Source organism: Coffea arabica, chromosome 6e (genome assembly GCF_036785885.1).
Source record: "Coffea arabica cultivar ET-39 chromosome 6e, Coffea Arabica ET-39 HiFi, whole genome shotgun sequence".
Taxonomy (NCBI): Eukaryota; Viridiplantae; Streptophyta; class Magnoliopsida; order Gentianales; family Rubiaceae; genus Coffea; species Coffea arabica.
Window position 1 is genome coordinate 12,160,041 of NC_092321.1, and position 26,199 is coordinate 12,186,239.

The 26,199-nt window shown below is 36.4% G+C and overlaps 4 protein-coding genes across 4 annotated transcripts; all 4 read right to left on the bottom strand.

Moving 5' to 3' along the window:
• Nucleotides 1-4,606: 4,606 nt before the first annotated feature.
• LOC140009730 (putative F-box/kelch-repeat protein At1g15680) lies at nucleotides 4,607-5,893 on the bottom strand. Its single transcript, XM_072056014.1, has one exon. It carries the CDS (start codon nucleotides 5,891-5,893, stop codon nucleotides 4,607-4,609), a length of 1,287 nt encoding a protein of 428 aa, XP_071912115.1.
• Nucleotides 5,894-10,856: 4,963 nt separating this feature from the next.
• Nucleotides 10,857-12,143, bottom strand: LOC113696378 (putative F-box/kelch-repeat protein At1g15680). The gene has a single exon (XM_072056015.1). It carries the CDS (start codon nucleotides 12,141-12,143, stop codon nucleotides 10,857-10,859), a length of 1,287 nt encoding a protein of 428 aa, XP_071912116.1.
• Nucleotides 12,144-13,909: 1,766 nt separating this feature from the next.
• LOC113694507 (uncharacterized) lies at nucleotides 13,910-17,605 on the bottom strand. Its single transcript, XM_072055276.1, has 4 exons — nucleotides 17,044-17,605; nucleotides 15,594-15,773; nucleotides 14,292-14,418; nucleotides 13,910-14,065 (listed from the first exon to the last, which is right to left on the bottom strand). The coding sequence occupies exons 1-4, from the start codon at nucleotides 17,461-17,463 to the stop codon at nucleotides 13,938-13,940; spliced, it is 855 nt and encodes a 284-aa protein (XP_071911377.1). The 5' UTR covers nucleotides 17,464-17,605; the 3' UTR covers nucleotides 13,910-13,937.
• Nucleotides 17,606-23,411: 5,806 nt separating this feature from the next.
• LOC140009731 (uncharacterized) lies at nucleotides 23,412-24,803 on the bottom strand. Its single transcript, XM_072056016.1, has one exon. It carries the CDS (start codon nucleotides 24,801-24,803, stop codon nucleotides 23,412-23,414), a length of 1,392 nt encoding a protein of 463 aa, XP_071912117.1.
• Nucleotides 24,804-26,199: the final 1,396 nt, after the last annotated feature.

The window sequence follows — 26,199 nt, forward strand, 5'->3', positions numbered from 1 at the left end:
ACGGTCAGTGCCCATCCAAAAGCTTTCAATTGCAATCATAATTTTGGAAAAATATAATGAATTGTTTGTACCTATTTATTTTAATATGCAGCCTTTGTTTAATTTTTGAGCTAATAATCATCAAAATGTTTCTTTTTTTATTTTTTCTTAAGTACCTATACATATAGTTGGGTAATTGCAGACAACTTTAGTATTTTTCTCATCAACCTATGTTTGTACCTATTTTTAACAGTCTTTCTTATTTAATCTAGTTTATATGTTTCCTATTATAAAGATTTACATCTAAAAAAAGAGTCAATAATAAGTAAATTAAGCCATTGCTTTTGGCTCTAATATAATGGTGGAGGTATGATAAAAGCACAGCTAATAGTTGATCACATGGCAAGTATTTTTACAAAGTACAATCTAACTTCAAGAGAAATAGCAAACATTCAATCACATTAGGTAATTCAAGGCAGTAGAACGACAAAACATGATCTGTATTATCATCCTATGCAAGAAGAAGAGAAAAATCCAAGGACAACGTTTGCAAAATGATGGTCAAAGGTTTTGAACTTTAGCAAAGTGCGCCATAAAGCAGTGTGTTAACTTTACAATCGAATGGTAACTAAGAACATAACAGGTGATAAATGAAAATTCACTAATAAAGAAGAATTAATTTTATAAAACAAAAAGAAAAATAAAAGGGTTCTCTTTCTTTTATACATTTTTTTCAACACTAAAATATCACTTTTATTTGATTTTTTTCTCAAACACATAAGATAGTTATATTTACTCTCTAAATAAATAAGGTTGCATTTATAATTTTAATTTAATACTATACACAAATTATAAATAAAGCTACATTTACACTAAGACTGGCTAATTTTTTCTTTTTTCTTTGATCATGAGAGCACAAAATGAATTTTGTTTAATGCGCCTTTTCTCTCATCGCAAAAATATAAATTTTGACTGTTTCTTTAACACTGGATTTACAATCATAGTTGTTAGCCCTTTGCTTCAATCCAATTATAATGCTACGAAATAAATTATCTTAATGTAGGATCTATTCTATGATTACAAAGATATAATTTCTCGGTGTTTTTTTTTTCTCTAAATCTCAAACAACAAAAAATCTACAAAAAGTAAAATAAAACTAAAGCACAAATTCTCACAATGATACCCTCATATTTCTTTTTAACTAAATAACCTTGCATTTAGTTGTTAGGCTCCGTATTTAATTTTAATGCTCTATGTTAATTATATAATAAATTTCATCCATTTATTTATATGCACAAACCAATACCTTGTAATATACCTTGTGATAATGATTTTTTTATCACCTATTCCAACTCACATACAGATTTATTGATATCAAGATTAATTTGAAAAGCTTAACTGAAGAAAACAATAATGATATCCTCACCTGCTATAAACGAAAGAGGAGGTTTACGTCTGCTTCAAGTTGATATGCGTACCCTATTGAGCAAATAGGGGCCAGCGTACAGAACATGTCACAATTTGCTAGCATGGCTAATGGCTTTGATACAAAAAAAAAAAAAAAGTAAAATAAATCAGTAAACAAGTCATACTCTAATGAAATATATCAAATGCAAGACAGGACACCTGATTTACAAAGATTTCACCACACTTAACAGTCACTTCCTTCCCATGAAGGTAAAAAAAAATGTGGACAGGCGTCGTCGATGGAGAAAAATCTGCAGCTTGGAAGTCGAAAAGCTAGCGATTTAGGACGACTTTGGTTTAGAAAAACTTTAATCTTGGGTACAGTCACGCCCAATACAAAAAGGAATTTCCTTTCCTTGTTCACGGCATTGCCTAGCTTCCAGATTTTGAATTGGGATCACAATTAAAACATCAAGTTTAAGATTACCAGCTACGTTCCCTCAATGCGTCTAAACCAGGGATTAACATTTTTTTTTTAATCTTTTACTACAAGAATGATTGAAGAACTTTTGTTTCACTTATTTGGTCTAGTTCCAATTTAGGAAGCTTAAGCAGTATGTTTAATGACCCATTCAGGGGCACAAGGAAGGTAGAAATTCCATGCAATCGGAAAATATCTTGCTTTAGACCGATAATTGTTCTCACACATTTTCTGACATGGAAGATAACAACTGCCGTCATAGTTTTGAAGCTCTATTCAGTTTGAGAAATGATCTTCCGTTTAAGTAAACTAAGTACATGGAGGCGGGCCCCGGGGCGGGGAGTTGGGGGGTTGTTACGGGCTTTGTGTCGGATATCCTTACTTAGCCATCACCGCAAAAACAATTAATTGCATGATCTTTCGAATGTTCCTGTTTATGGACCTGCTCCTCGGAAAAATAATCATGATCCACATTAGAGGTGATAATTTTCGACACGACTTGAAAACATGATACGAATTTAATACTAAATTAATGGATTTGAGTTAAGATTTCGCGGGTACGAGTCAGAATCGGGTGGAACTCGATAAACGCGAAAAGAAAACAGGTCGAATTCAAACCATCCATGAGATCACGGGTTGACCCCGATAACCCATTTATGAATTAAAAAGAATTTAATAAATATAAAAATATTTTATCTAACTAAACTAAGTTATTCTTTTTTTTTCCCAAAGGCATTAATCACTTAATAACTTGTGTGAAGTTGAAATTCTTATATTTGGACAAATAACGTATTACATTATTTTCTAGTTTTATAGTATCTTAATTTATTTTAGATCTAGTTTGAAATAAAATACTTTTACATTCTTTTAATTTATTTCAAGTTTGACTTGGGATTGTTTTATCGAGATTTTTGTTACTTCATTATATAATTAGCCTTGTGTGAGAGTAGTTCTGTTAAAAATTACAGTGATAAATTAGTAAATTGAAATTATATTTCACGTCATATCAGGTCAACTCGAAATTGATCCGCCAATCCAAAAATTCCAGGTTAAGGTCACATATCCTGACCCGTTGCGTGTTGACGGGTTGCATTCGGATTAACAGGTTTCTGTTATACCTGATCTCAGCACGATCTGCCAACTCGTTTCTGATCCGATTGACACCCCTGTTCCATATGGGATACATCTCCAAAATTTCCCCTCCAAACAGCAAGCAACAGTAGTACAACCTGTAGTTAAAAAACCATCAAAGGACCGTATTTCAATTCATGTTCTCTGAATCTATCCTTTCTCAGGGCCACGTACTGTACCAATCCACCTCCTCCCTCAACCTGTGCGACATATAAAGTTTGTAAACCCTGCCATTGCCTTCTTATTCAGATGAAGTTAACCAAAGGGTGCTTCGAAATCTAAGAGAAATGAATCTAGCGTTCCTCTTTCGCATAGTATAGCAATGCTGTTAGTCTTGTATCTCAAATCAACCAAGTGACTAACCATTGAAGCATATTCTGAAATAGAAGCTTTTCATGTATCGAAAACCCCAAAAACAAAAAACAAAAAAGCATGCATATCAGAATTTTTCTTGGAACTGCTTAAATCTTGGAGGAACCAGAGTTTACGAATGACAAAGTTGCCATCAAATGTCTGAGACATGCGAGGGAATCTAGAAGTCAGATATTACATCTTCCAATATCAGAAGAGCACTCTAAATATGCTTCAAGAACAATTAATCTATGGCAAATCCTTCATCTCCACGACAGGCGAGTCATAAAAATTTGACAATACCACAAACATCTAGCCCATTCCAGGCCAGTAACAACTGACGAAGAAGCAGATTCGGAGCTCAGACCTTGCACCCATTTATGCGGACGAAATTAAGGAGAACTAAGATGATAGCTAAGAGAATATACTGAAATAGAAGCTTTTCATGAAATAGAGAATGTCTGTACCATCATCTGCTTAATTTTTCTGACCAAAGTCCTACCAAAATCACTTCAAGGATCACTAACCTTCAGAGACAGCAACTAGCTTTTGGTACCTGTATATAGAGGAAAGAAAGATGCTTTTAGTAAATAAAGAAACCACATAACGAAAAGGGGAGGGGAAAAAAAAAGCATATATAAAAGAGGGGTAGGAATAATACAAGCAAGTCATAAGTGACACATTAGTTTTTCCCTCTTCCATTATGTGTCCCTAAAACTTCAGGACTTAAAAGAGTAACCATCATCGATTATCAATAGCCTACCCTTGTTTGTTTCTCACAATCATGCTCTTATCAAGAAAGATAATGGCTACAACCCCTTTGCAGTCTAATAACAAACAAATAAGTAGTCTGTTTTTAGGCAAATTAAACATCTAACTTCACGAAAATAGTGATCATAGAGGAAGAAACAAAACTACAATGTTAGGCATCTTAATATCTGATAATTTCTGTTCGGACAGGGGAGATCAAAGCAACAACAGCAATTAAGTGTGACAACTGACAACTAGATAAAGGGCACACTTGCCCACTATGCAGCTGCAGAAAAATAAAATAATGAAAAAAATATTGAAATACCATTCATATGCAAATTAATCTATCAATGGACTCACAATTATCCGCAGAAAAGAAAAAAAAAATGGCATGTATATCTCCTAGTCTACCGAATATTGTGTCTCGGAACATAAATGACAACTCAACTAAATCTATGAAGCTATCAGTGGCAAATCCGCAAAACTTAAAACTCCTGAATAGCAAAATCATACCTCATTTTCCTGGACCTTGATGGTAGATGCCTGAATTGAGACTGGCCACAGGGGAAGCATGAAGCGGTAGACAAAACACCATTGGATTTCCTTTCTCAAAGTTACATTATCCGTTGGTAAAGTGACATTATCATCCAGCTCTAGCAATTGTTGACTTTGATAATCATATGAGAGAAAGCTTCCTTCATACCCAAGATACACAGTATCAGAATCAAATGGGTGAAAAGCTATTGGCACCAAACGTGATGAACGAAGATAAGAACTATCACATGCAGCTTCCCTTAGGTTGATACGGTGCTCCAATAACCAAAGCCCTTCCTCATAGTCACTGAGCGTCCACATACTTATCCTATATCCATCATTATAAGCATTAGAGCCTACAAAAAATCTCAAATGCCCATGATGGACATCAAAGAGTATACCTTTTGTATCAACGCTTTTGCTCCATTCTCTGTCTATGTCCCCCGGAAGTTGTATAATCCGATAAGAATGAGGACCTTTATAAGGATCATAAGCTAAAATTCCAAGTTTCCTATCCAAAAAATGCAATATTTCTTTTAAAACAACAGGCATCTTCCAGAGAGGGAAAAGTTGAAGTACTTGCTGAAAAGGAATTTCAATATCCCTCCATTCACCAGTTTCAGAAGAGAATATATCAAGCTTGAGGATGCTGGTTCTTCCCCCACCATCTTCAAGTCGTATTACTTTGTAACTAGTGACAACACTATCTTTCACCTGGCTGATGAACCCTACACGGCAATGAGCAAAGGGACGCTTTGATGGTGGAATTCCAACATGCTGCTTAGTGATGGGATTCAGAATATAATAGCGACCTAAATCCCACCCGGAGTTTGAGCCACATAACAATAGCCCGTTACCGTCCATGGCAATAATGTGATCAAGTATTCCGTATACATCAGTTCCATGAGCCTGTGCCGAAGGAGGAAGATCAGACTTGGTAAGACAGGCTACACCGACATCATTTGAAAATAAATTCCTGAAAAACCCGTGCTCATGACGAATTTCTTCCCCATGTATACATTTATAAAGAAGAGTCCAGAGTTTTGGTTGTGCAGCCGTAAATGGTGATGCAATTCTTGAAAAAGCATGTCCAAAGGAAGGAGCGTCAATCAGGGAGCGCCATTGTTTGCAGACGCACTTGCATCTAAAGACACACTTCATTGGCAAACGGATAAGCAATTCAACCACCAACGATTCTGGAATATAAGGTAAACCTGACCTCGAAGCTAATCCAGTGCCACATTCTCTACCACTATCCATCTCCGCCGGCGGAGGAACGGGACTACGATCCCAGATGCTGTCTTCTTACTCGAACTAGAGGGTTTAGATGATTTTACGGGGCAACGATTTTATGGGGCCCGTCGATTTGCAGTTCCACGCAAAATGCAAGGCACGGCTCTAATTCTCACTTTTTGATGATTGATGGCATGGCATCCAAAAAGCCTCCTATGGACTGCAAGTTGCGGCAAGCCGAGAAGGGAAGAAATTATACACAGTTTCGATTGTTTTTCTCATTATAGGAAAAGCCGCCACCATCAGTTTGTTACTTTGTCGGGTAGGGCACATTTATGTGTTTTTAGGTTTGTTTGGTTGCTAGTTGAGGTTGGTTGTGCCATGCACGGTCAGTGCCCATCCAAAAGCTTTCAATTGCAATCATAATTTTGGAAAAATATAATGAATTGTTTGTACCTATTTATTTTAATATGCAGCCTTTGTTTAATTTTTGAGCTAATAATCATCAAAATGTTTCTTTTTTTATTTTTTCTTAAGTACCTATACATATAGTTGGGTAATTGCAGACAACTTTAGTATTTTTCTCATCAACCTATGTTTGTACCTATTTTTAACAGTCTTTCTTATTTAATCTAGTTTATATGTTTCCTATTATAAAGATTTACATCTAAAAAAAGAGTCAATAATAAGTAAATTAAGCCATTGCTTTTGGCTCTAATATAATGGTGGAGGTATGATAAAAGCACAGCTAATAGTTGATCACATGGCAAGTATTTTTACAAAGTACAATCTAACTTCAAGAGAAATAGCAAACATTCAATCACATTAGGTAATTCAAGGCAGTAGAACGACAAAACATGATCTGTATTATCATCCTATGCAAGAAGAAGAGAAAAATCCAAGGACAACGTTTGCAAAATGATGGTCAAAGGTTTTGAACTTTAGCAAAGTGCGCCATAAAGCAGTGTGTTAACTTTACAATCGAATGGTAACTAAGAACATAACAGGTGATAAATGAAAATTCACTAATAAAGAAGAATTAATTTTATAAAACAAAAAGAAAAATAAAAGGGTTCTCTTTCTTTTATACATTTTTTTCAACACTAAAATATCACTTTTATTTGATTTTTTTCTCAAACACATAAGATAGTTATATTTACTCTCTAAATAAATAAGGTTGCATTTATAATTTTAATTTAATACTATACACAAATTATAAATAAAGCTACATTTACACTAAGACTGGCTAATTTTTTCTTTTTTCTTTGATCATGAGAGCACAAAATGAATTTTGTTTAATGCGCCTTTTCTCTCATCGCAAAAATATAAATTTTGACTGTTTCTTTAACACTGGATTTACAATCATAGTTGTTAGCCCTTTGCTTCAATCCAATTATAATGCTACGAAATAAATTATCTTAATGTAGGATCTATTCTATGATTACAAAGATATAATTTCTCGGTGTTTTTTTTTTCTCTAAATCTCAAACAACAAAAAATCTACAAAAAGTAAAATAAAACTAAAGCACAAATTCTCACAATGATACCCTCATATTTCTTTTTAACTAAATAACCTTGCATTTAGTTGTTAGGCTCCGTATTTAATTTTAATGCTCTATGTTAATTATATAATAAATTTCATCCATTTATTTATATGCACAAACCAATACCTTGTAATATACCTTGTGATAATGATTTTTTTATCACCTATTCCAACTCACATACAGATTTATTGATATCAAGATTAATTTGAAAAGCTTAACTGAAGAAAACAATAATGATATCCTCACCTGCTATAAACGAAAGAGGAGGTTTACGTCTGCTTCAAGTTGATATGCGTACCCTATTGAGCAAATAGGGGCCAGCGTACAGAACATGTCACAATTTGCTAGCATGGCTAATGGCTTTGATACAAAAAAAAAAAAAAGTAAAATAAATCAGTAAACAAGTCATACTCTAATGAAATATATCAAATGCAAGACAGGACACCTGATTTACAAAGATTTCACCACACTTAACAGTCACTTCCTTCCCATGAAGGTAAAAAAAAATGTGGACAGGCGTCGTCGATGGAGAAAAATCTGCAGCTTGGAAGTCGAAAAGCTAGCGATTTAGGACGACTTTGGTTTAGAAAAACTTTAATCTTGGGTACAGTCACGCCCAATACAAAAAGGAATTTCCTTTCCTTGTTCACGGCATTGCCTAGCTTCCAGATTTTGAATTGGGATCACAATTAAAACATCAAGTTTAAGATTACCAGCTACGTTCCCTCAATGCGTCTAAACCAGGGATTAACATTTTTTTTTTAATCTTTTACTACAAGAATGATTGAAGAACTTTTGTTTCACTTATTTGGTCTAGTTCCAATTTAGGAAGCTTAAGCAGTATGTTTAATGACCCATTCAGGGGCACAAGGAAGGTAGAAATTCCATGCAATCGGAAAATATCTTGCTTTAGACCGATAATTGTTCTCACACATTTTCTGACATGGAAGATAACAACTGCCGTCATAGTTTTGAAGCTCTATTCAGTTTGAGAAATGATCTTCCGTTTAAGTAAACTAAGTACATGGAGGCGGGCCCCGGGGCGGGGAGTTGGGGGGTTGTTACGGGCTTTGTGTCGGATATCCTTACTTAGCCATCACCGCAAAAACAATTAATTGCATGATCTTTCGAATGTTCCTGTTTATGGACCTGCTCCTCGGAAAAATAATCATGATCCACATTAGAGGTGATAATTTTCGACACGACTTGAAAACATGATACGAATTTAATACTAAATTAATGGATTTGAGTTAAGATTTCGCGGGTACGAGTCAGAATCGGGTGGAACTCGATAAACGCGAAAAGAAAACAGGTCGAATTCAAACCATCCATGAGATCACGGGTTGACCCCGATAACCCATTTATGAATTAAAAAGAATTTAATAAATATAAAAATATTTTATCTAACTAAACTAAGTTATTCTTTTTTTTTCCCAAAGGCATTAATCACTTAATAACTTGTGTGAAGTTGAAATTCTTATATTTGGACAAATAACGTATTACATTATTTTCTAGTTTTATAGTATCTTAATTTATTTTAGATCTAGTTTGAAATAAAATACTTTTACATTCTTTTAATTTATTTCAAGTTTGACTTGGGATTGTTTTATCGAGATTTTTGTTACTTCATTATATAATTAGCCTTGTGTGAGAGTAGTTCTGTTAAAAATTACAGTGATAAATTAGTAAATTGAAATTATATTTCACGTCATATCAGGTCAACTCGAAATTGATCCGCCAATCCAAAAATTCCAGGTTAAGGTCACATATCCTGACCCGTTGCGTGTTGACGGGTTGCATTCGGATTAACAGGTTTCTGTTATACCTGATCTCAGCACGATCTGCCAACTCGTTTCTGATCCGATTGACACCCCTGTTCCATATGGGATACATCTCCAAAATTTCCCCTCCAAACAGCAAGCAACAGTAGTACAACCTGTAGTTAAAAAACCATCAAAGGACCGTATTTCAATTCATGTTCTCTGAATCTATCCTTTCTCAGGGCCACGTACTGTACCAATCCACCTCCTCCCTCAACCTGTGCGACATATAAAGTTTGTAAACCCTGCCATTGCCTTCTTATTCAGATGAAGTTAACCAAAGGGTGCTTCGAAATCTAAGAGAAATGAATCTAGCGTTCCTCTTTCGCATAGTATAGCAATGCTGTTAGTCTTGTATCTCAAATCAACCAAGTGACTAACCATTGAAGCATATTCTGAAATAGAAGCTTTTCATGTATCGAAAACCCCAAAAACAAAAAACAAAAAAGCATGCATATCAGAATTTTTCTTGGAACTGCTTAAATCTTGGAGGAACCAGAGTTTACGAATGACAAAGTTGCCATCAAATGTCTGAGACATGCGAGGGAATCTAGAAGTCAGATATTACATCTTCCAATATCAGAAGAGCACTCTAAATATGCTTCAAGAACAATTAATCTATGGCAAATCCTTCATCTCCACGACAGGCGAGTCATAAAAATTTGACAATACCACAAACATCTAGCCCATTCCAGGCCAGTAACAACTGACGAAGAAGCAGATTCGGAGCTCAGACCTTGCACCCATTTATGCGGACGAAATTAAGGAGAACTAAGATGATAGCTAAGAGAATATACTGAAATAGAAGCTTTTCATGAAATAGAGAATGTCTGTACCATCATCTGCTTAATTTTTCTGACCAAAGTCCTACCAAAATCACTTCAAGGATCACTAACCTTCAGAGACAGCAACTAGCTTTTGGTACCTGTATATAGAGGAAAGAAAGATGCTTTTAGTAAATAAAGAAACCACATAACGAAAAGGGGAGGGGAAAAAAAAAGCATATATAAAAGAGGGGTAGGAATAATACAAGCAAGTCATAAGTGACACATTAGTTTTTCCCTCTTCCATTATGTGTCCCTAAAACTTCAGGACTTAAAAGAGTAACCATCATCGATTATCAATAGCCTACCCTTGTTTGTTTCTCACAATCATGCTCTTATCAAGAAAGATAATGGCTACAACCCCTTTGCAGTCTAATAACAAACAAATAAGTAGTCTGTTTTTAGGCAAATTAAACATCTAACTTCACGAAAATAGTGATCATAGAGGAAGAAACAAAACTACAATGTTAGGCATCTTAATATCTGATAATTTCTGTTCGGACAGGGGAGATCAAAGCAACAACAGCAATTAAGTGTGACAACTGACAACTAGATAAAGGGCACACTTGCCCACTATGCAGCTGCAGAAAAATAAAATAATGAAAAAAATATTGAAATACCATTCATATGCAAATTAATCTATCAATGGACTCACAATTATCCGCAGAAAAGAAAAAAAAAATGGCATGTATATCTCCTAGTCTACCGAATATTGTGTCTCGGAACATAAATGACAACTCAACTAAATCTATGAAGCTATCAGTGGCAAATCCGCAAAACTTAAAACTCCTGAATAGCAAAATCATACCTCATTTTCCTGGACCTTGATGGTAGATGCCTGAATTGAGACTGGCCACAGGGGAAGCATGAAGCGGTAGACAAAACACCATTGGATTTCCTTTCTCAAAGTTACATTATCCGTTGGTAAAGTGACATTATCATCCAGCTCTAGCAATTGTTGACTTTGATAATCATATGAGAGAAAGCTTCCTTCATACCCAAGATACACAGTATCAGAATCAAATGGGTGAAAAGCTATTGGCACCAAACGTGATGAACGAAGATAAGAACTATCACATGCAGCTTCCCTTAGGTTGATACGGTGCTCCAATAACCAAAGCCCTTCCTCATAGTCACTGAGCGTCCACATACTTATCCTATATCCATCATTATAAGCATTAGAGCCTACAAAAAATCTCAAATGCCCATGATGGACATCAAAGAGTATACCTTTTGTATCAACGCTTTTGCTCCATTCTCTGTCTATGTCCCCCGGAAGTTGTATAATCCGATAAGAATGAGGACCTTTATAAGGATCATAAGCTAAAATTCCAAGTTTCCTATCCAAAAAATGCAATATTTCTTTTAAAACAACAGGCATCTTCCAGAGAGGGAAAAGTTGAAGTACTTGCTGAAAAGGAATTTCAATATCCCTCCATTCACCAGTTTCAGAAGAGAATATATCAAGCTTGAGGATGCTGGTTCTTCCCCCACCATCTTCAAGTCGTATTACTTTGTAACTAGTGACAACACTATCTTTCACCTGGCTGATGAACCCTACACGGCAATGAGCAAAGGGACGCTTTGATGGTGGAATTCCAACATGCTGCTTAGTGATGGGATTCAGAATATAATAGCGACCTAAATCCCACCCGGAGTTTGAGCCACATAACAATAGCCCGTTACCGTCCATGGCAATAATGTGATCAAGTATTCCGTATACATCAGTTCCATGAGCCTGTGCCGAAGGAGGAAGATCAGACTTGGTAAGACAGGCTACACCGACATCATTTGAAAATAAATTCCTGAAAAACCCGTGCTCATGACGAATTTCTTCCCCATGTATACATTTATAAAGAAGAGTCCAGAGTTTTGGTTGTGCAGCCGTAAATGGTGATGCAATTCTTGAAAAAGCATGTCCAAAGGAAGGAGCGTCAATCAGGGAGCGCCATTGTTTGCAGACGCACTTGCATCTAAAGACACACTTCATTGGCAAACGGATAAGCAATTCAACCACCAACGATTCTGGAATATAAGGTAAACCTGACCTCGAAGCTAATCCAGTGCCACATTCTCTACCACTATCCATCTCCGCCGGCGGAGGAACGGGACTACGATCCCAGATGCTGTCTTCTTACTCGAACTAGAGGGTTTAGATGATTTTACGGGGCAACGATTTTATGGGGCCCGTCGATTTGCAGTTCCACGCAAAATGCAAGGCACGGCTCTAATTCTCACTTTTTGATGATTGATGGCATGGCATCCAAAAAGCCTCCTATGGACTGCAAGTTGCGGCAAGCCGAGAAGGGAAGAAATTATACACAGTTTCGATTGTTTTTCTCATTATAGGAAAAGCCGCCACCATCAGTTTGTTACTTTGTCGGGTAGGGCACATTTATGTGTTTTTAGGTTTGTTTGGTTGCTAGTTGAGGTTGGTTGTGCCATGCACGGTCAGTGCCCATCCAAAAGCTTTCAATTGCAATCATAATTTTGGAAAAATATAATGAATTGTTTGTACCTATTTATTTTAATATGCAGCCTTTGTTTAATTTTTGAGCTAATAATCATCAAAATGTTTCTTTTTTTATTTTTTCTTAAGTACCTATACATATAGTTGGGTAATTGCAGACAACTTTAGTATTTTTCTCATCAACCTATGTTTGTACCTATTTTTAACAGTCTTTCTTATTTAATCTAGTTTATATGTTTCCTATTATAAAGATTTACATCTAAAAAAAGAGTCAATAATAAGTAAATTAAGCCATTGCTTTTGGCTCTAATATAATGGTGGAGGTATGATAAAAGCACAGCTAATAGTTGATCACATGGCAAGTATTTTTACAAAGTACAATCTAACTTCAAGAGAAATAGCAAACATTCAATCACATTAGGTAATTCAAGGCAGTAGAACGACAAAACATGATCTGTATTATCATCCTATGCAAGAAGAAGAGAAAAATCCAAGGACAACGTTTGCAAAATGATGGTCAAAGGTTTTGAACTTTAGCAAAGTGCGCCATAAAGCAGTGTGTTAACTTTACAATCGAATGGTAACTAAGAACATAACAGGTGATAAATGAAAATTCACTAATAAAGAAGAATTAATTTTATAAAACAAAAAGAAAAATAAAAGGGTTCTCTTTCTTTTATACATTTTTTTCAACACTAAAATATCACTTTTATTTGATTTTTTTCTCAAACACATAAGATAGTTATATTTACTCTCTAAATAAATAAGGTTGCATTTATAATTTTAATTTAATACTATACACAAATTATAAATAAAGCTACATTTACACTAAGACTGGCTAATTTTTTCTTTTTTCTTTGATCATGAGAGCACAAAATGAATTTTGTTTAATGCGCCTTTTCTCTCATCGCAAAAATATAAATTTTGACTGTTTCTTTAACACTGGATTTACAATCATAGTTGTTAGCCCTTTGCTTCAATCCAATTATAATGCTACGAAATAAATTATCTTAATGTAGGATCTATTCTATGATTACAAAGATATAATTTCTCGGTGTTTTTTTTTTCTCTAAATCTCAAACAACAAAAAATCTACAAAAAGTAAAATAAAACTAAAGCACAAATTCTCACAATGATACCCTCATATTTCTTTTTAACTAAATAACCTTGCATTTAGTTGTTAGGCTCCGTATTTAATTTTAATGCTCTATGTTAATTATATAATAAATTTCATCCATTTATTTATATGCACAAACCAATACTCTGATAATTCCAGATCCTCTCCTTCCCCTATTTTCTCCCTTCAAACATGTTTTCTTCAGGCAAAATGAAACATTTCTATATCGACACATAAAAGAGCAAAAATGTCGCCATTTAATAGCAACTATCCATATAAGTTCATACTACCAAATGTTAACAATGCTCACCAATCATTTCTTCCTTCATCTTTTCACGCTTTTCATCTGCCAATGGCTTTAAGCGAACAATCTGTCTTCTAGCTTGGTCATGTGATGGGTCAACTTCCAAAACTTTTGTTATATCTGTATATTGTAATAAACAATCAGCATAGGAAACAAGAAATTTTGAGAACCCATATGCAATCTACGAGAGATTAATGAACGGCATTGACCAAATGTTTCAAGAGCAAGAGAGAGAGTAAGAAAGAATCGAGGCATTGAAATCCACAAAACCACCATAAATTCAGGATAAATCTTCTTATATGCACAAGATTGACAATAAGATATTCAAAATCTCACACCCACATACCTGCAATGGCTTCTTCGAAATGTTCCAACATTTCATGTGCCTCTGCTCTTCTAAGCAAAACTTTTATGTAGCTAGCGTTTAGCTCCAATGCTTTTGTGCATTCTTTAATTGTATCCTCAAATTTTTTCTGTTAAAAAAAAACAATATAACTTCATCAAACTTCAGTTGGAAACTTATCAATGCATGAGATAAGCAGAGCATGCACTGCATAAATAAGGCTATCATACTAGAAGTTATTTGAGAATCACATAACAGGTATCAACAGATAAAGGAGGATACTGTAGCATCAACCACCAACAAGGTACTTGGTGAGGAGCTTAAACATACAGAGTCTCTCTAACTGAGGAGAAAGAATGTTTTGATGGAGAACTAGTTATAATATGCGGACAAAATTCTCTTCCAACAAATTGTGAACAATAATAAGATAAGTACCGTGTATCTCAACAATAAAGGTTAATAACATATTGTCTACCCATATGAGCTGAAAAAATCATTTCCAGTTTTAATGATTCAAATCAGATTGAGTGAGCCAGATTGATGAAAATAGATCTTGGACCTTACTTGGAATAGCTAACAGACTTTCTTCCACATCCACCATTGACACGCTAAGGAGATTACATACAAGACATAGCAGGTTACCATGGCAACTTGCCTACTTTGTCAAGATTTAAATCCATCTGCTGTCCGGTTTAAATCAAACGTTAACCACAAAAGTTATACTTGGCTCCGGAAAGAAGAAGAACAAGGGTAGAAAAAGTAAGAGAAACAGCTGCATATCAATATCAAAGCCAATTAATCTTCTGTCTAATAAATTATTCAAATTCAGACTTCATGTGTCCAGAGCCTAGACAAGAAGGCCACCGGTGAAGAAAATCCAACAAAACCTTTAATCATGTGAAAGGAGAAATTAAATGTTTAAACTTTTTCTGCGACACAATAATAGCAGCAGCAACAACATTTTTCCTTAAAAGAAATGAAAGCCTTTGTTTCTGATATTAGCTACATACATGTTTTACAACAATAATATATTTAGAATTCGCATCAAGTTCTATCCAATGCTCTGTGTGTGTGTGTGTGTGTGTGAGAGAGAGAGAGAGAGAGAGAGAGAGCTTCTATAACAAAATATTGATGTTTTACACTCACAGGCCAATGATAACCCAGATCAACCGCTATCTATTGATTACAGCAAGCAAATATGCATGCCCAGATCATAAAGAAATAGAAAGCGAAAGAGCAACTTTTAAGAAAGACATGCAAAATGCCAATTTTAGCATATATCAACTCAATAATATGAGAGCTTACCATTTTGGAATAACACGCAGCACGATTTGCATGGCATACTGAGCGTAGTTCAACAGATTCTGGTATACTAGACACAGCTTGTAAAGCAATATCATACTTAGACAATGCCTCTTCATACTGACCATCCTTAAACAATGTATTGCCTTCAAGTTTTGCATCATTTGCTTCTGCTAATGCTTTCTGCTCCAAAAAGAATAGAAAGCTTAAGAGATGACAAGAACATCTACCAAAAAATACATCTGGAGGAGTTTACCAAAAGAACCAAGGCAATAACAGAACAATAGGATTCCCGACACTAATGAGGAAATTTAAGATAGTCTAACATCTCTCTACTGTTAGAAAACATTACCAAATGAATCATCACCAAACACAAACCTTCTGTACAAGAAAAGGTCAAAATGAATGAGAGCAACGAAACATTGAAACAAGGCCACTTGTTCTCAAGAAGGGAAAATATTTCTTCTTTTACCTTTTGAGGTTACAATGAGGATAAGCAAGGCAGATTCTTGTTTTGTTTATTAAGTGAACTCTTATTCATCATCAACAAGAGTGCATAACAATATCACAAGTGAGATGCTAACCAAACTATAAAGCGAAAGAACCTTAACCACTGGAAAAGAATCAGATCAATCTAAATCTCCACCACAGTTGACCAGATATAGCAGAGGAACTGACAACATAAGACTAGGCATTTTCAGAAATCCATTGCCCTCAAGCAACCATCCTATCCAGCAAAGAAACCAAATAACAAGATCGCCTTCGCATAGCCAAGATAACATCAACGACACTGAAGTCAGTCCCAAGTTCTTTGCAATACAACCATGAAACAATACGTGGTGCAGACTTTTAGCCTCTTTCTCTTAAGCATGGACAAAAATTGATTCGCTAGTCCTCCGCCTTTTCATAACAAGTTCCAGCAGACATGCGCTATGAGGTGTCCCACAGTGAAACTCATCTTAAAATTAACTAAGCAAAATGTAACTCTTTCTTATTTTGACCCCCTCTAACCCAAAAAACTACAACTGTAATTGAGGATCAAAATAGCTCAAGGGTAGTCACAATTCCCCACCACCAAAAAAAAAAAAAAAAAAAAAAAAAAACTACAAATGCAAGCCTAAAGTGCCAAGGTAAATCCTTATTCATATATTTAAACTGAATTCTCCATGTTTACATTTATACATGCTGCATATCAATACAAACTCCTAATACTGTCTTTCCTACAGTTACAGCTTGATGATTAAAATTTCCTTTTTACCTTGAGAAAAAAAAAAAGATTTCTCCTGCTTCAACTCAAATCATCATCAATTTATCCACGAATGATTTTCTACGCCACGGAATATTTCTCCATATAGCTCAATCCGACTATGAAAATTCCTTTAAAAAAAACTACAAAAAATAGCACAAAAATACATAAAATGACAAAAGAATTTCAAGGAGGTTCTCATATTACCTCAATAATCTGCTCCTGATTCAAATCCACTTGCTGCTCCTGATGCTGATCATTAGCATTGTCCCTCTCCTTGGAGCCTACTAGACCCTCCTCCCTGTTTCCCTCTTTAGCTTCTTCCTTTTCAGCTTCTTCCGTTCGCTGTTCCTCCCCCACGAGATCGTCTTCGTCGTCGTTGAGGTCAGCTTCGCTGGCAGTTTCGAACCCATCGGAGGCGTCTCCAACTGCAGTATTACCATGCGATGTTGACTCTTCCACGATCCTCGCCGCCGATGATGACGATGAAGAAGCCGCCAGCGACGACGTCGTCGTCGATTCGTCTCTTTTTACTACCGGCGGCTTTGTCTTAGGAAGAACTTTTTCATTCGTATTTTCCACTTTTTCCCCAATTGAATTCGATTCTACTGGTTCAATCACCACCATTTTTATCTGCTTTTTCCTTTAAATCTTTCAACTTAAAAGAAAAAAAAATCTGTCATAAAAATCTTTCTACTGAATTGAAACAAATCTGTTTCCAGATTTCTACAAGCATGTGCACTTGCCGCCTTGGGGGGTTTCGAGACATCTCTTCAGTGAAGGGCAATTGATACGTCGTCGTATCAAATCTAGGTGGCCGCTGGGGAAGTGGGTTTGGGCTCTCTCCTCTTGGTGTTTTTTTTGTGATGAAGCAAGATACACCAATAGTTGCTGCGGTTTGTTGGGCTATATTAAAGTCGGAGCCTACATGATTGGGCTTTCATATCTTTAGGGGTTGATGAATACTAAGTCCAAAATCCAAATGATCTTAACTCTTAAGCCATGAATCAGTGTTTAATCCGTTGGACAATCTTTCAATTTGTATCAGACTAAAATGTCTTTTTTTTTTTTTTTTTTTTTTCACTCAAGGGTACACCAGTTTTTCGATCAGACTAATTCCCTAAGACTATATAGAGTTTTATCCAATGATACACAGCAAAATAGCACACGAAATTGATCACGAAACCTGCTATTAACTACTAGACTACGTAACCAGCCGGACTAACTGCAAGGGCCGGAATAAAATGTTATTAGCTGTGCACTTTTTTGATTAATGGCACTCCAATTTCTTTTATGTTCTTACGCATAAATTACATAGGAAATAGCGTGGTATTATCAATGATTGGAGCACAAATATCATATCTGTTTATCTACCTATATACTATAAAGTTAATCACAAGCCACAACCACCTGGAAGAGCTTGGATTTTTGATGTGATCCTCAATATGCTCATTCACATTGAAGAGCTTACCATTCAAGAGGAACTGTGAATACTGATCAGAAGGCTTGGTGATTCGCATCAATTTTGACGTGGGCACGCCTTCCGCTGCCTGTGGTTCGCGTCAATTTTGACGTCCAATACTAGTACTTGACAATAAATCTAGCTACTTATGGATCCATTTGGCAAAATTACTTTCGCCTTTCTAGCATTGAATATTGAATTCTCAAGCCAGCCACATTTAGCCTTGCTCGAGAGAAAGAACATTAATCCCAAAAAAAAAAGAAAAAAGAAAAAGGAAAACAATATCATTGTCATTGAAAAGCATGAACAATTGGCATATCATCATCTAGCAAAGAAAGTATAGCTTGATAAAAGAAATGTCAATTGGTAAGCAAATATATGTTCCTAAGTGATGAGCTCTCATCTCGAAAATAAAGCTGAATATTGACACATTCAAGACAAAGTGCTAGTGTCAAGAGTTTAAACTCAGGATGCACAAATTCGCCAGCCAATGCTATTTTCCTCTTCCTAATGAAAACCAATCTGATTCCCACTTTCGGGGTGAAAATATTGCAGCGATCTACAATCCTCGCCCGACAGGGAATGGAGCACTTGCCCGATCAAAGTTCTGATCTCTGGGTGGTCCTGTAAATTGTCAAAGCAGAGAAGATTACAAATTGCTAACATTCATCCACAATCACATCAGGTTAAAATGAAGACAGGGGGAGAAAATGAAACATACCTGTAGCATTGTGTGAGCAGCTGCGCGCATGAAGTTAAGAGACGCGCTCCGGTCTTTCAAAGCAGCAAGTCCGCTGTAATTTGTGTGGGGAAACAGGAGAGGTAAAAAATAAATGAATAAAATAAAGAAAATGACACCAAAAGCAGAGGCTCAAAGTTTGAATCGCTCAGGGAAGTGCCTTACTTTCGAATTGTGCAGAGAAGATCGTAGCACCGGAATATGTGAAGTAGGATTCCGGTGAATGCCAAAAATGTCTTCACGGCAGTGGAAGATGAAGATGAGTTAACTTTAGAGTTTGAACCACGTAATCTAAAGCCATTTATGGAAGGAACATAAAACTGTACTAAAATCTGTTACCATTTGGTCCCAAGTACTAACTAGTGAGTAAAGTAGAGACTTGTTATGTGGACTACCTACGTAGGCTATTGCTAAATGCTCTTCCAGTAATACTTCAAGAATCCGCATTCCAGTCTGTGATATAGAAGATACAGTTCATGCATTACAGACTACATAAACTCAAAACTCAATCAATGGCTTCTACTCTCTTGCGATGTTCTGAAAGCGAACGAACTGCTCAGCACATGACATAAAGATTGGAATTGCCCGTTAATGGTACAGTTCATGCATATGTGGTTAGAACTTAGAAATCAAAGGCTCACCAGTTTGGCCAACTCACTTCCATGTCTCATGCCAATGTCAATACATTCTTGAGCATCCACCAGTCGATTTTGGCATCTTTAGCCTTTCAAATTGAAAGAAATAATTTGCAGTTGGAATCAGCAGATGAATACATGTCTCATGTACTGATATGTACCTTGCACAAGAGTTCAATAACAAGTAGGGCCCTTTCTCGAATGTCCTCGCGTATTGCTTCTGGCACTTTTTCATCAAAAAATGCTATCATACGAGGCTGGTGGTTGCAATAGCCATCTGCATTAAACATGGAACAAATTGTTGGTAATAGACATTTCGATGGCAAAATTAGTTTACAGATGGGAAGCTGGGGATTGAGGTACAGCAGAATCAAAATGTTATCTCACTCAATACAAGATCTGGATATGTAGCAGCAGCTGCCATGCACTGAAATGCAACCAGGTTAATAATATTAGTATAGTTGCTCAAAACTGGAAATCTTCGCCACTGGATAAAAGACAGATAATGTTTTTGCAGATTCTCAGTTGATATTAATAATGGCTTCAATTCTGCAAACGTGGTTATATCCCTTATTCATTTGGATAGAAAATACAAACTAACAATGGGGGACGTGCAGATTAATTGTTTCAAGGTTCTGACAATTCCAATCTTCAGAATATAAGAAAGCTGAACAAGAAATCTAATAAACATATCTCAATTTCTTGCATCTTGGTGCTTAACTAATATACTCTGTAATCTTCATTAGTAAAACCTTCAAATCTCATTGTCATAACTAAACCATTCTTTTCAATTTACACAGAAAAATCTACATGATCACAAAGTAAGTGACGCATGCATTGAATACTAGGAATAAACAGTTATTCCTCTTCCAAGATACCCATTTTCTGGTCAGAATAGAACAAAAAAATACAAGTAGCATTGAAGATTTCTGCTTCTTCATTAGTAACAAGCTGCAAAAATCAAAATTCCAGTCAAAACGAGATTGAGTACCAAAACGATCCCACTAAATTCAACGAGAAAAGACGCTGTACAAAATCAACCGAGAACATGTTACTAATTTTTTTTTTTTTTTTTTTACAAACGATAACTTCATATATATATATATCTATCACCCCTTGAAAATTCAAGAGTTAATTACAAAAAGGGGTAACTACCCCCATATCTTTCCTAACTAGACTTGAAAGCCAAGCTGGGAAAGAACCTTCCCATTCAAAATCTCTAGTTGCCTTAGCTGCAAATTGTGCTAATTCATGGCTACATTGATTCACCGTTCTAGGTACAAAAGTGAACGTGCAGCTTTCAAAATTTCCTTTCTGAACGTCAATGTCATCCAGGATTGTTTGGAGACTACAATCCTGTCCATTGTCCATGTTAATGAGGCTCACTACATGCTTGCAGTCAGATTGGACTTCTATAGTTGTCCATCCTGCAATCTGAGCCATTTCAAGCGCCCCCCTGATTGCTAGAGCTTCTTCAGTGGCTGCAATTCCTTTCCTCCTCGCAGTAATTCCTTTTGCTCTCACTACTTCTCCGCGCCAGTTCCTTGCAATGATTCCAAGACCTGATCTGACCATTTTAGCCGAGATGGTAGCGTCCGTATTGATCCTTATTGTTCCTTCCTTTGGAGGTTCCCAACGCTGCTGGATTGGTGTTGTCTTTTCTGATTCAGAATTTGGACCCGTGTCTGACTCCATTGCTGCCTCATACTCGATCCATTCCTGTTGTGCCTTGTCAACAATATTCTTTGCATCAGTTATCTCCTGCTGGAAAGTAACATTGTTTCTTGCTTTCCAGATTTGCCATAATATGTTTGCTGTAAGTTGGATTCTGCCCACACCTTCAGACTTTTTTGCTGCTTGCAACACCGCCTCCCACCATCTCCACAGGTTGCCTTGAAGATTAGCTAGCCCTTCCCACCGAACAGGTGCAATCTTCCATATTACTTGCGCTGTTGGGTAGGTAAAGAAGATATGCTCGATAGTTTCCATGTCCTCCCCACAACAGTGACAAAACTTGTTCCCTATGCCAAACCTTTTATAGAGAGCATCCTTAGTGGCCAAACCATTTTGTAGACATCTCCATAGGAAATGTTTCAATTTCATCTTAATGTTTAGGCTCCACAAGGTTTTCCAAACTGTATGCTTTCTTATTTCCCAACTGGTTTCCGGATTAGGTGCTGGCCTTTGATTTGTTACCTCCTTTTCCTCCTTGGCAATCACATATCCGGTCTTCACCGTGTAGATTCCAGACTTGCTGTGTTTCCAGAATAATCTATCCTTTCTGTTATACAAGCTAAGAGGAATATTAGAAATCTGGTTTACTATATCTTCATTAAACCAAAGCTGCAGAAGACCAATGTTCCACTTCCCTCCCTCTATAAGCTCATTAACAAACTCTAGATGACAACCTACTGGTCTAGCCGTGGGAACTCTTCCATCCACCAACCCAGGTATCCACTTATCCTGCCAAATCCTCACTGACCTCCCATCCCCCACCCTTTTCCATAACCCCTTTTGAAGCAATTCCCCCCCCTTATGCATACTTTTTCAGCACCATGAAGCATTATTAGGGGGTTGCTGTCCTAACCAATCCTCCTCCTTCATGTACCTGGCCTTCAAGACTTTGCTTACTAACAAATTTGGATTAATCACAATTCTCCAAATTTGTTTTGCAAGCATAGCCAAATTAGAAGCTTCCAGGTCTCTAAAACCCATACCCCCTTTCCCTTTCACCTCAGACAGCTTACTCCATCTAACCCAATGCACCTTATTTTCCTGTTCCCCACCACCCCACCAGAACCTCGCAATCTTAGCACTAACAGCCTTACACAGACCCTTGGGTAATTTAAAGCAGGACATAATGTACGTTGGCATAGCCATGATAACTGCTTTGATCAAAACTTCCTTACCCCCTTGACTGAGCAATTTTTGTTTCCAACTCTGGGGCTTACTGATAATGTTGTTCATCAGGAAGCCAAAAACCTGATTTTTATCTCTCCCAATTGTCATCGGAAGGCCTAGATATTTACCACTATTCGCCTCCTTCATATTATCCAGCACTTTACTGACTTCCCCTCTAATCCTCTTGGGAGAATTTCTACTGAAAAACATAGCAGATTTATCAAAATTAACAACCTGCCCGGATGCTTGTCCATATATCCTGAGAACCTCCTTAAGCTTTTGGGCTTCTTTTTTACTTGCTTTGCAGCACAATAGGGAGTCATCTGCAAAAAATAAATGAGAAACCATAGGACTATCCCTGCAAATTTTGATTCCAGTTAGATGCTTGTTATCCACAGCTTTCTTGATCAGGTTTGAAAGCCCTTCCGTACAGATGATAAATAAGTAAGGAGATAAGGGATCTCCTTGTCTAATCCCTCTAGAAGGTTTCACACTACCCACTTTCTGCCCATTTAAATTAAAAGAGTAAGCAACCGTGGAAATGCAGGTCATGATCCAACGAACAAAAGTGGGACAGAAACCCATTTGCATCATGATTCTACCAAGAAACTTCCACTCCACTCTATCATAGGCTTTAGACATATCAAGTTTAAGGGTCATGAAACCTACCTTACCAGCTCTCTTACTTTTAAGGAAATGCAAAAGTTCATGCGCAATAATAACATTGTCTAAGATTTGCCGGCCAGGAATGAAAGCAGACTGTGAGGGACTGATACAATGCTTAAGGACCCTTTTCAGTCTATTGGCCAAAATCTTGGAAATGATTTTATACAAGACATTACAAAAGACTAATAGGCCTGAAGTTAGCAAGCATCACAGGATTATCAACCTTTGGAATTAAGGAAATGATGGTCTCATTAATGGCCTTAAGCAGATTACCCGTATGAAAGAAAGAAGAAATGGCATGGACAATGTCAGCATTTATAATGTTCCAGTAAGATTGGAAAAAACACGGGGACATACCATCAACACCTGGAGCTTTGTTGGGGAACATAGAGAAAATGGCCTTTTTAATCTCCCCCTCGTCCACAGGTTTGATCAACTGAGCATTCATGAGATTGGAAATAGTACACGGTATGCCTTGTAAAACCTCCTCAAATTCTGTGGGATTGGTGGACATGAAAAGTTCATTGTAGTGGTTACACATTTCCTCCTCAATTTCCTTGTCGCTCCTACACCAATTCCCATCAGACTTTTGGAGCACACTGATTCTGTTACGTTTCCTTTTAGCTAAAACACTTTGATGGAAAAAAGCCGTATTTTTGTCTCCCTCCTTGAGCCATCTGTTTCTGGACTTCTGACTCCAATATAGCTCCTCTTCCTTGTAAGCTTTACTTAGCTGAAATTTTAAAGTTGCAATGACTCCTTTGTTACACAGCTCACCCGCTTCTCTTGCAACCTTCAATTGCTCCTTAATTTCCTGGATTTTCAGCTTTGCATTACCTTTTGTTGATCTGTTCCACTCGATCAAAGCTACTCTACACTCCCTAATTTTTCTTATAACTTTATACATCCTGGATCCATCTTGTTCTTTTCCCCACGCTGTGCGAATCACAGGCACAGTTGCTTTGTCCTTTGCCCACCTTTGGTCGAAAAAGAAACGTCTCCTCCCATTCCTTTGTTGCGGTTTTGTGTCCACCATTAGTAGGCAGTGATCTGAAGCCTCCATTCCAATATGCTCACAGGTTACCTTTTCATAGACTTGCACCCAACCCACACTCCCTAAACATCTATCCAACCTCTCCTTAACCTCCCCTTCCCCTTCCCATGTATTGCACCAAGTCCATGGAACCCCCACAAGACCAATATCTACTAGCTCGTTCTCAGAGATGAAACCTTTAAAGTCCCTAAAACTTCCCTCAGATCTTTCATTCCCACCCCATTTCTCTCCATTCGAACAAATGTCATTGAAATCTCCCATCACAGCCCATTTCTCACCCCATTCTCGTTTTTTCTCCTCAATGAATTCCCACTGATGTTTCCTAACTCTACCTTCCGTACTAGCATACACCCCTACAAACCACCAGCTGTCATTTGTTTCATTATCCACTACTTTCGCAGCAATATACCAATCCGAACCCTGCACATCCAGTAACACCACTCCCTCCTTCCAGAAAAGAGCTAATCCCCCAACTCTGCCCTTAGGATTCACTATAAAGCTAGAGAACATGTTACTAATTAATGGTTCAAAATATAAATTTCTGATGAACACTATATTCTGAATGCCCAACAAATGAGACAATTCCCAACTGATGAAATTCCATAAAAGACAACAAAAACGAGTTTCCTTGAGCTACTACCCCATATTCTGAATCCACACACAAACATTTCACTCAATATTTGACAGTTAAGAGAAGAATATTGGAACCTGTTGAAGGTGATTAGCAAGGGAAGAAAGAGCAGATGCTCTTGTTTTTCGATCTCGAAGCTTAAGAATCATGGGTTGCAAAGCTTGATGCAGGTTCTTCAGAATTTCTTGATTTTCTTGGTCCGTCATTTCTCTTGATTAAACACTTCTCTGAAAGCTTTGGAGAGATGAAGAGAAAGAGGTGAAGAGAGAAGTACAGGATTTCTTTATTTAAAGAGTGAGTTAATCAGAGCGGGATCGTTAGTTAGTTATTTCGTTATTCTCCCACTCAAACAAACCAACTGCTACCAAGGCTAGTTCCGGGATTTCACACAATAAAAATTGCAGATTTTTTTTATTGTTTTGTAAACCAAAAAAAATGTTGCATGTTGTTATTAGATGAAAATAAGTTATATTAGTTAAGGTCTTAAGTCGGAACTTATTGTTATTTTCTTACACACACACATATATATTTGATTTGGAACTTTTCAACTTGAATAAAGATCAACTTTATATTTATATAATTAATGTTGCTTAAGAAAAATCAAAGAGGCCGATCATCCGAAGGTTGGTCTCAGAGTCTTGGAAACAATATATTCTAAGGGCAAATTATATTTTACCCCCCTATAATTTAGTATTTTTGTACACAACTCTCGTATGGTTTCAAAAGCTATACATAACCTCATCATGTTTTGTATTAAAATGTTAAAGTGACGGAAATGATCATTAGTAACAGAACCTTTTAAAATGTTGAAATTACCCTTGTTTAAAAATTAAAATGGCTGAAGTAACCAAAATATATAAACATAATATACATGACGCATTAACCTCGTATGATTTTATATTTTATCATATAACCCCCTTACGATTTAATGTTTTACCATATAATCTTATTATAATTTTCAAAATATACACATAACTCCCTGTAGTTAATAAATAATTTTTAACTTTACATAGGGGTATTTTAACATTTTAAGTGACTTTGTTATGAATTGCAAATTCCGTTACTTTGACACTTTAATCCAAACCATGAGGAGGTTATGTATAACTTTTGAAACTATAGCGGGATCATGTACAACAACACCAAACCACAGGGAGGTAAAGTGTAATGTGCCCTATATTCTAACGTTTCAACTTAGTATTGAACAAAATGTAATTTTCTTAGTATTAAGTGTCAATCTCTTAGTATTGAATAAAGTGTAATTTTCTTAGTATTAAG